We start from the raw sequence: 10,854 nt of genomic DNA on the forward strand, positions 1-10,854 counted from the left end.
ACTTTTGCTGCTATTTTTATCTTTGTTAGTCAATAAGACCAAAACATAAGTTCTCCCTCACAAAAGAATACATCGTGAGTAACGAGCCTGTTTCTTTCTTCAACTTCTTCTCCTCTGATCTTCCACTAATCTTCCGAGATGCGCTGCGAAGTCATCTCTTTTCTAAAAGACTGGTAGGTCTCTACTTCTTTCTCTGTTTATTAGCATATTTTCTACAGTAAATTTTTTAGGGTTTTGGTAGATGTAAAATAAATCAAGCATTTCACCTCTTCCCTCTTTTTCTTTGTAGTATGTGAAGTCAAATATGAAGTAGGAGTTGACATATGCTGGGTATGTCTCATTTGTGCATAAATATGTATATTTTTACTACTTACTGTAGCTAAAATATGATTTTGGGGTTTCTTTTGTGTTGAACTCTTGATTAATACCAATTTTGGTGATATTTGGTGATTAAAATTGAAGTTAGGTGTCTTGAGATCTGTGTGAGCGAAGTTAGCCTTCACTCACCAGTTGTTGTCAGTTTGGTGAAACCCACCCAATTCATTCTTGTCCTTTAAGCTAATTTATTTCAAATCCTTTTACTTTTCTACTCAATTATATACCCACCAAGTGTTTGTATCTTTTTATATACCTCTCTGTTGTCATTATTAAGTGATAAGAATGTATAGTAACTTCTGTTTTTTAATGAAGTAGCATGTGTGACAGAGAAAATCTGTCCTAAACGATTTTGTATGGTATAGAACATTCTCTAAAGTGTTTGCAAAAGCCCTTCTTAGAGATGATTATGGTTCATCCAGGTGGGTAAACAAGTTACTTAGTAGTTTTTTTTAAGTGTTAAGTACTTGACTACTTATGTTGTTTTAGCTCAAACAAAATTTGAGTTTCAATTTTGTTGATATTTGGTGTTTAAAATCGAAGTTATGTGTCTTGAGATTTGTGTGGTTCCCAATTTCTTCAAGGTGAAGTGCTGGAAAACTCTACTTAGAGCCATAGATCTATTGAAAATTGAAACTCAAATTTTTCTTGTGCTAAAACTTAATGGGTAATACTATTTGGAGTTTAAAATTTATTTTAATCCATGTTTGAGAGGAGAAGCTTGAATAACTCAATAATCATCATACTGTGTTTGAGAATTTCAATTTTAATTTTTGATTTTTTTTGTGTGAAACAAATGGAGTAACAAAGTGGAGACCCCTGAACACTTAACATAATAACAATCCTTACTAAGGCAGAACACGTAAAATTGACATCAATATACTTCCTGAATGGCTGGTGCAAAAATTGTCCAAAATATGTAACTCCTTTACCATATGATATGTTTGTATTTTATTCATAGATCAAAGGCTGATCATTATGGATATCCATTTTGGTTAGTAGTATTCTAATGGCTTTGACCTGTCAAATTTAGAATGTTCTGAGAATCATCTTTGTCAGAGTTGCTTTAAGTTTTCTCTACTCCCAGAAGCTACTGCATTCTCTTCCAGGAATGCTAAAAATAGTACAAACAAGGAGTTGATGAAAACAAATATCAACTCTTTAAGTTACTAAAATATAGAGAGATCTTACAATGTCAATGTGTATGTTAGCAACAGTAGCAAATGATCAATTAGCTTTTACTTTATCTTTAGTACTTTCTGCATTTCTGATACTAAAGATACTACTCAATTCTTGTGTTTTGGCATGTCGCTCCAGTTCAATAACTCTATTCTTAAGATCAATCTCTCTACTCAGCTCCTCATCTCTCTGCTTCATTGCCTCTAGTTCCTTTTTTAGAAGTTCCTCCTTTCTAGCTTCAGATTTGGAACTTCTTTGCACCTCAAAGATAACAACAGCTCCAGCCACCTAGAATATCAACAACAGCTTGAACGTCCTTTTCTTCATTTAGAGGGCGAATTGCAACATCAGTTTCATGACAATATATACGTCTTTGCAATTTCTTTGGTTTTCAAGGTTTGCATCCACCTCATTGACTATTAGGCTACCCCTTGGATGCAATTTTAAATGTGTCTTAATAAGTATATGAAAGCTAATTAGCTATTTTACTTTGAGCGTGTAGAAGAATACTGCAAACAAGAATTGCTTAACTAAGGTAGCAGTAATAAGGCGCCAATTTTTGAATTAGGTTACTGATTTGTATTTTTATTTTTTTCTATTTCCTTGAAATATGAGTTGTGTAGCTTTTTGCCTCTGTACCTTTGTGGTTCTTCATATTACAAAATAAATCTATGTGGTATTCTTCTTGCATCCGTCTGACTAAATTTATTTTTTCTCAGCTTCATTTCAGGAAAAGGAACGAAACAATGTCGAAGATTTCTGATGAATTAGTTAAGGTATTGGTATCCTTCTATTAACTTATACATAGGTCTTAATTTATTTTGTTTGAAATATATTTTACTGTCTCTCTCTCTCTCTCTCTCTCTCTCTCTCTCTCTCTCTCTCTCTCTCTCTCTCTCTCTCTCCCCCCTTCTTTTCTTGTTCTTCTTAGCGCTTTCTTAAAATAAAATGTGAATGTTATTTAGAATTTTAGCTTTTTCACAAATGGTTAATCTTACATATAATCACAACTAGGGATGCGAGATAATTTTTAATTGTCTTAAAATATTCACATAGCTTACATTATCTTTCTGATGTATTTGTGATGTTCTGATGTATTTGAGATTGTTTATATATAGTGATTTCTAGGGATTTATTTGTGATGTTCTGATGTACATTAGCTTTCTGATGTGTTTGCGATCTATTTAATCTTACATTAGCTTCTTGATGTATCTTTGATGTGCTTTTTCTTTAATCATTTAAGGGTTATAAAATAAAAATAACTGTTTGAGTTTTTTTGCTGCCATGTATTTTGGTTTCTTTCCTTCGTGCATTAAAAGGTAGTACTAGGTGTTTGGTAAGGTTAAGTATATCTTTTCTTTACTTTATTCTTGTGTATTACATATCAAAATAATAATAATATATGTTTGTCTTTTTAATTTTAATATTAACTAGGAAAATGGAGAATCTAGAGCATGGTTGGATGTATGAGAGGTTGGATGGACGAGGGGGTATTAATTCTTGTTTCATATCCGGTGTGGATAAATTTCTCCACTTTGCATGTTTTCAACGAAATCGCATGAGTGGTGACAATGTTAGATGTTCTTGTAAAAAATATCACAATATTAAATACATGGATGTTGAAACCGTTAGATTACACCTTTTGCAATTTGGATTTGTTGAGAATTATTTTGCTTGGATATATCAAGGGGAAAGATGTCTAACTAATGAGTTGTCTTCTAGTAGTAACTTGAATAGTGGTGCTCAACCAGAATTTGGATATGAGAATCCATACCGACGGATGATTCTTGATATAGCGGGGCCCAATATTAGCAGGGTTCAAATTGGCAATCTGATAGTAATGTTGAACATGAGTCATCTCATCCTTATGAACATTCAATGGAGGGGGAGCCTAATCCTGAATCCCAGAAGTTCTATGATTTGCTACAGGCTGCCGATGCAGAATTGTATCATGGTTCTTCTCTCTCTCAACTTGAAGTAGTTTCTAGGACGTTAAACATTAAAATGGAGAATTCTTTGTCACATAGGGGTTATGACCAAATGATGCAACTGTTTAAAGAGGTTTTACCTAAAGATAACATAGTGCTTGATAACTGTTATCAAATTAAGAAACTAGTGCGTAGCTTGGGTTTGCCCATTGAAAAGATTGATTGTTGTAATTCAGGATGCTGCATGTTGTATTGGGGTGAGGACGAAAACCTCACATCTTATAAATTTTGTGGCTACGAGAGATATAAGCGTCGGGTCGGCTCTCGTAAGAGGAAATTGGTGCCTTACAAGAAAATGTATTACTTTCCTTTGATTCCTAGATTGCGTAGATTATATGCATCCCATGCTACAATAACTGACATGAGATGGCATCATGAGCATTTACAAGAGGAGAGGGTAATGAGTCATCCATCAGACTCTGAGGCTTGGAAGCACTTTAATGAAACTCATTCTTTTTTTGCTGATGAACCAAGAAATGTGAGGTTGGGGTTATGTACTGATGGTTTCCAACCATTTGGTCAATCTGGGAGGAAATATTCTTCGTGGCCTGTGATTGTCACTCCATACAATTTACCTCCGTGTATGTGTATGAATTTGGCATATATATTTTTAACTGTCATTGTTCCTGAACCAACCAATCCTAAGCGAAAAATTGATGTTTATCTACAACCTCAAAGAACTAATATTGTTAGAAGCATTTGACATCTCGAAAAAGCAAAATTTTCAATTAAGAGCAGCTTTGATGCTGACAATCAGTGACTTTCCAGCATATTCTATGTTATTATGATGGAGTACTGTGGGGAAGTTAGCATGTCCTTACTCTATGGAGGAAGCACAATCTTTTAGATTACATCATGGTGGGAAAATATCTTGGTTTAACAGTCATAGAGTGTTTCTTAACCAAAATCATGCATTAAGGAAAGATCATAAAAACTTTCTTAAAGGTCAGACCATCAAAAGGCGACCACCAACCTTTAGAATGGGAGAGGAAATTTTGAACCAAATTAGTGAATTGGCGATAAGGAAAGTGACAGAGATGGATGCAGAAGAAGTTAATCGGAGAATATGTAAATCTTGTGGATGAAAAAAAAGTATCTTTTGGGATTTGCCTTATTGGAGTTCCAACTTGATTCGACATAATCGACGTCATGCATATTGAAAAGAATGTCTTTGATAATGTTTTTAACACAGTTCTTAATGTTAAAGACAATCCAAAAGCACGTCTAGATATGGTAGAATACTGTGATCGACCTCAGTTGGCAAAGAATGCAAGTGGAAGCTATCCCAAAGCTGCATATACAATAGACAAGGCAGCAACATATATCTTGTTTGATTGGGTGAAAGGTTTGATGTTTCCAGATGGGTATGTTTCAAATTTGAGTCGATGTCTATACACTACCAAGTATAGGTTATTTGGCATGAAAAGTCATGATTGCCATGTGTTTATGCAACGATTAATGTCTATTGCCTTTCATGAGCTACTTCCTAATAATGTGTGGCAAGCAGTTACAGAATTAAGCTTATTTTTTAAAGATCTTTCTTCGATCACTCTACGAGTTGCTGAAATGGAGAGATTAGAGGTAGACATCCCACAAATCTTGTGTAAGTTAGAACGTATATTTCCCCCTGGGTTCTTTAACTCAATGGAACATTTACCAGTGCACCTTCCATATGAAGCAAGGATTGTTGGACCTGTACAATACCGATGGATGTATCCTTTCGAGAGGTAAATATAAAAATTCTATGTCCTAATTATAAAATTATGCTACGCATGACTTTTCTAATTTAATGGTCCATCCATTTATCCATTTAGGTACCTTAGAACTCTTAAAAAATGATTGGGAATAAAGCCAGTGTCGAAGGTTCCATTTGTGAAGCATACTTGATGACAGAGTCAACACAATTATTTTCTCATTATTTTTAACCTCATATCATGACACATAATCATAGTGCGGCCCGTAATGATGATGGTGGTGTTATGAAAGATGTTGAAGGAAATTTATCAATATTCACCCATCGAGGTCGACTATGGGGAGAAGCAAAAAAGAGAAATTTATCCCTTGACGAAATCAAGGCTGCCCAAACTTATATTCTACTAAATTGTAAAGAAGTTGAGCCATTTGTGAGGTAACATTTGAAAATTATACTTTCTTAATATGATAAACGCATCCATATATCGCGAATTCCTATTTTAACTTATTTTATTGCAATGAAGTATGTACGTGGAACGTTTGCAAGAAGAACTCCCGAATCTATCTCAAGATCAAATAGATGAAAGCCTCCGAACATATTTCGCTGAATGGTTCAAGGGATATGTAAGCCTCCAACAATCATTTTCTTTTATAAAATAATTTACTCAAGTTAACTTGTGAAATTTAATTAAGTCTTACAATTTTTCTTAAATAGGTTCATTGCAATCATATTGAGAATGAATTCTTGCGGAGTCTTGCTCATGGACCATTAATAAGTGCGAAATACCATTCAATGTATTTTGTTAATGGATACAAATTTCACACTGATTGTCATGGTAGTGCAAGATCAACAATGAATAGTGGAGTTTGTATCACAGATCTAAATGTTGGTGACTACTATGGAAAGATACAAGATATTATACAAGTGGAATACCGTGAAGAACCTTTAAAGTAAACTGTGTTATTCAAATGTGAATGGTTTGACCCAACTATTATTGTTGGTGTTAAAAAGTATAATGAGTACAAATTGGTCGATGTTAACCATCGTCGTCGATTTAAGAAATATGAACCTTTTATTCTTGCGATGCAAGCAACTCAAGGGTGTTATGTGTCTTATCCTAGCAAGAAAAAGGACAAGGATGATTGGTTATCTGTATTAAAAGTCAAACCTCAGAATATTATACAATTACCCGATGAGGAGGCGCCAACAATTTCAGAACTGAACCTCCCGTTCCAAGTTGATGAAGTTGAAGTCCATGATAGAAATATGAATATTGTCGTTGACGAAAGTATACTCTTGCATGATCCAAATGGGGAATTAATTGAAATGGATGAACCGTTTGATGATGGATTATTACCGGAGCATCATGAAACTGAAGAAGAGTATGAAACTGAAGAAACTGAGGAGGATGAGGAAGAGTTTGAAGAAAAAATAGATAGTGACTAGTGTGTTAACAAAATTATGCAACTATATCTCTTTGTATTTTATTTGTAGTAATCTGTGTTGTATGCTATAACTTATGTGCAAGAATATATGTATATTTTTTGGTTGTCTTTAATGTCCAAGTTTCTCATTCATTTTTTTAAATCATTGCTTATTATAAAACTGAAAGTCTAAAATAATTCTATGATTTTGCACGAATTACTTAACTGTCTATTCTTTTTTGGCAGGGTGATAATTCCAGTCTAGTGCATTAGCTCGACTTTCACCTATTGGCATCATTCTAAACTTCTACCAATCTTTTTACGTTTTTGCTCTCCAACCACAAGTATAAAAGTCACTTTATAAGTTGTGTGTTTCTATAAGATTTTTATTATATAGAGTAATTTTCTATAAGTCATTGTAACCGAATTTTAGAGTACAAATATTAGAGAGAAGAAAATGAAAAACTTCAGTTTGATTTTTAGTTTCTTTGAAAAAAGTATTTTGATGCAGATTACAAATTACCTTGAAATGAGATCATGTTTATACTTACAAATGAAATCATGTTTATTATTTTTGAATTGAATTGAAACTTACAAATTACCTTTTTGTTTTTTCTGTATGCACTATAACAGACACCATGTACTGCTTGCTACTTTTTCAATTTGTTTATGACTATTTTTTTGACAGATATGACTCGAGGCAGAGGTCGAGGTAGTGCAGGTCGTATAAGCAAATCCTCTGTTATGGGTAATTCAGCTACTCATAGGAACATTCCTACTATTCCCATTCCAAAAATTAGTCATCAACAAGGTGGTACGAGTTTCTCAAGTGGGCCAAGTCATATTAACCAAGTTCAAACATTAGGTCCTAGTAGTACACCTCCAATTCAAACATCAGGTAATAGTAGTACCCCACCTGTCTATGTTGAACCATATCCGATGACACCTAATCAGAGCAACACAGTAGATGAGGGTATATCACAGAATAATGCAATAGGTGAGGGTATATCTACTCAAAGTAATGCAATAGGCGAAGGTGATGCAACAGTAGTTTTGGCCAGCGGACTCTTGTTTTTCTTTCTTCTACAGGGTTAGTCCATGCTTCTACTATTTTTTTATATACTGTTATTGATTTATGATAAGCCTTCAAGTAATGTCTTCAAATTGTCCAGGTTAGAACCTTCTAGATTATGCTCTGAGTATATATATGAAAATTTCAAGCATAAACTTCATCCAAATGGAATCAATTGGAAAGGTGTCCCAAAAGAGATAAAAGAATTTTACTTTGGAGAATTCAAGGTATGACATTCCATCAAATTGATTTTACATAGTGTATTAACCTTTATAAGTAGTATACTAATGTTACTACTTTACATAATTATTTCAGAAGGCAATCTATTGGGATTCTTTGATTGATAGGGAAGTGAAGCGCCTATGGGAAAGTAAGGCAGTGAGAAGGTACTGTGATTTTATGTGCAAAATAAAAAAAGATAAGGATATAGTTCAACCGGATTTTGTTCCAAAAAATGTTTGGGACAATTGGATGAAACTATGGGAGGATCCTAAGTGTGTCAAAAAATCAGAAATAAATACAAAAAATCATTGTGGCGGTGGGATCGCCGTCGCCATTGGGACTCACATGGGCGGCTCTATCACTATTGGGGAACATCGCAATAGACTTGCAAGTATATTCTTTGTAAGGGGTAATCACTAGAATTCAGTACACATAATCCAGCTTCTTAATAGGTTGATCCCCTGTTGTTCTTGTGGTTTGAGCAGTGTTTCAACTTGGTGTTATTTTTGGCAGTTTCCATTAGTTGACATCTCTATAATAGGTGGTTGCATTAAAAGGAAAGCAACTTAGGAGTGTCTTCTTCATTATTTCACATGAGCTAATTAGTGTTGTACACAAAACAGGAGTTCTTGAACTAGTTCTTCATGATCATTGCCCTAATTGATAAGGATTCAAATGGTGTGCTTTCTTTGTATCGCATAGGTCTGTTTTTCACATGACCTCAGGAATTCATATAAAGAAAGACTAGCTGAAAAAAGCATTTGTCGCAATGCTAAATTGCACATGATTTTTCAAAAATGCACTTCTCAGTGCTTACCTTTCACCTTTGTGCCAGTCTTGTCTGCTTTCTTATTGTTAGGGGAAGACTCCCACATAGACATTAACTGAGTGGTTATTCGAAGGATGGATTAAAATGATTGTGTCAGAGGCAGCTTCTCTTAGTTTCTTCAATTCGGTAAATATATTGGGGGTTGTATGGGCATCATGGTAAGACTAAATCAATTGATAACTTCTATTAGCATGAAGAGCTTACCAGCTTATTACAGTTTGACATCACTTTTTATTTCATCTATCTGGAATCTATTGATCAAATGCATTTTATCTGCTTTGGTGGATCTGAATCCAAAGATTGAGTTAGTTCTAGCAATATAATCTACTTGATCCTATAATAGATTCAGCTATATGAGAAACCACAGCCTATGGAATGTCATTTTAGGTTTTTCCCCTTGCTCTCATAACTTGGTCCTGGGAGCTAGGACTAAGATTCAATCAGAGGTGCTGCTAATTTGGAGATTTCTTGTTATGCACGTATTTTGAGTTGTTATTTCGAGTATTTGGATTTCCTGGATCTGCTAGGAAGTATGTAATCTGAAAATTGTTGTTGGGGCTATTCTTCTTATTCTTGTACTGTTATATACCTTCTTTGTACCTCAAGATCCAACACCAAGTGAGCTATATTTGCACGTCCATATACATGGTCATGATAAAAAATCTTTTGTTAGTGAGCGATCCCGACTTGTACATGTAAGTCCAAAATCCTATAATTTTACTGACTTTATATATGACATTCACGTCCCACTTGAACTACTTGTTTAGCACCTATTTCAGTCCTAAAGATGATTTTTGCTAACTTTTGTTTGAATGAAGAACTTAACAGTTAACTTATTTATGCTTTTATCGTTTCTTTTCCCCTAATGTTCTTCTTTATCCTGTTAAATTTTTATCCTCGTCCCTTCATATTTTCTTTCAAGTACTTTCAAAGAAGAAAAACAAGTTATCATTAATGAATTTCACTAATTATTATGGTATTTACAGGAAAAATATTAGCAAATATTACAACAACAAACACAAACTCAATCTGATATTGATCAATCTTTAGCATTTTATCAAGCCGCGGGAGGGGAAAAGAAGAGAAAAATATATGGTCTTGGATCTCAAGCAAAATATTTCTATGGGCCGAATCTTCGTGCCTCTTCTGGATCTGATGCTTCATCACCAGCAGCACCTCTGAATGCTCAGTCAGCACCGATGGCGAATTTGGATGAGTTAGTGATGCGATTAATTCCTGCATTGACTGATCATGTGGTTCCTGTACTGATTGATCACATGCTTCCTGTGTTGGCTGAGCGAGTAAGAGGATTGATAGCTTCACAGTCACAAGTGCAAGATAATCATACCGATCACCCATCAGCTGTGGCACCTCCAGTTCCTCATCATACTACTAATACTAACGAGGTTCATGCATCTCTTTCTGATGATGACCTCCACTCTCCAGTCTCTCAGTAGTTAACTATTTTTATTTGAACTTTATTTTGGTATTGTAGTTGTTTTGGAATTAACGAGGTTCATGCATCGCTTTCTTATGATGACCTTCACTCTCTAGTCTCCCAGCAATTAACTATTTTTGTTTGAACTTTATTTTAGTATTGTAAATGTTTTAAACTTAATTATACATTTGCATTTTGGTATCTATTTTGGATCTTGTAGAATATTAATTTCTATGAATTCCAGTTATTATTAAGAGTATCTTATATATATATGCTTGAACAATATGTATTTTATTAAATAAAATAAGAAAAATATAATATGCGATGAATTTTCTTCGTAGCTATAACTAATATAGAATAATAGGTTGCGACAGATTTGCGACAAAAGAATTTCGTCTCCAAAAGAAAGGCAAATATGTCTCAATAATATTAGCGACGGATTAGCGGCAAAAAATATTCGTCGCCAATTAAATTCGATGACGAAATGACTTGTCGATTTGGTGACAAAATTGATGATAATTTCGACGGATATGTGTTGTCGCTAAGAGTAGAGACAGATACGAACCATAGCTAATTCGTCGCTAACTTACCAACAAAAATATACAATTTAGCTACGGAATTCGTCCGTCGCTAA

The 10,854-nt window shown here is 34.2% G+C and overlaps 1 protein-coding gene across 24 annotated transcripts; it reads left to right on the top strand.

Annotated features, from left to right (window-relative positions):
* Positions 1-10,425, top strand: LOC104088517 (uncharacterized). Of its 24 annotated transcripts, none has more exons than XR_011411454.1 (9): positions 1-173; positions 290-330; positions 2,274-5,269; positions 5,494-5,670; positions 5,759-5,858; positions 7,348-7,749; positions 7,832-7,958; positions 8,047-8,117; positions 9,769-10,425. XR_011411454.1 is itself a non-coding variant. In XM_033654067.2 (7 exons), exons 3-7 carry the CDS (start codon positions 4,692-4,694, stop codon positions 6,187-6,189), a joined length of 981 nt encoding a protein of 326 aa, XP_033509958.1. In that variant the 5' UTR covers positions 2-173; positions 290-330; positions 2,274-4,691; the 3' UTR covers positions 6,190-6,793. The 24 variants fall into 24 exon arrangements, 10 of the variants coding, with proteins under 10 accessions (XP_033509958.1, XP_070043339.1, XP_070043326.1 ...); XR_011411455.1 differs by having other exon boundaries at positions 8,050-8,117; XR_011411460.1 differs by having other exon boundaries at positions 2-173; positions 2,274-2,330; positions 8,047-9,477.
* Positions 10,426-10,854: the final 429 nt, after the last annotated feature.

The sequence above is a fragment of the Nicotiana tomentosiformis genome, chromosome 1 (assembly GCF_000390325.3).
Source record: "Nicotiana tomentosiformis chromosome 1, ASM39032v3, whole genome shotgun sequence".
Taxonomy (NCBI): Eukaryota; Viridiplantae; Streptophyta; class Magnoliopsida; order Solanales; family Solanaceae; genus Nicotiana; species Nicotiana tomentosiformis.

Coding starts and splice junctions, on each gene's coding strand:
- LOC104088517 (XM_070187217.1), top strand. CDS start 4,692: ATGCATATTGAAAAGAATGTCTTTGATAATGTTTTTAACACAGTTCTT. Junction 5,270..5,493: donor TGGATGTATCCTTTCGAGAG/GTAAATATAAAA, acceptor ACATAATCATAG/TGCGGCCCGTAATGATGATG. Junction 5,671..5,758: donor GAAGTTGAGCCATTTGTGAG/GTAACATTTGAA, acceptor ATTGCAATGAAG/TATGTACGTGGAACGTTTGC.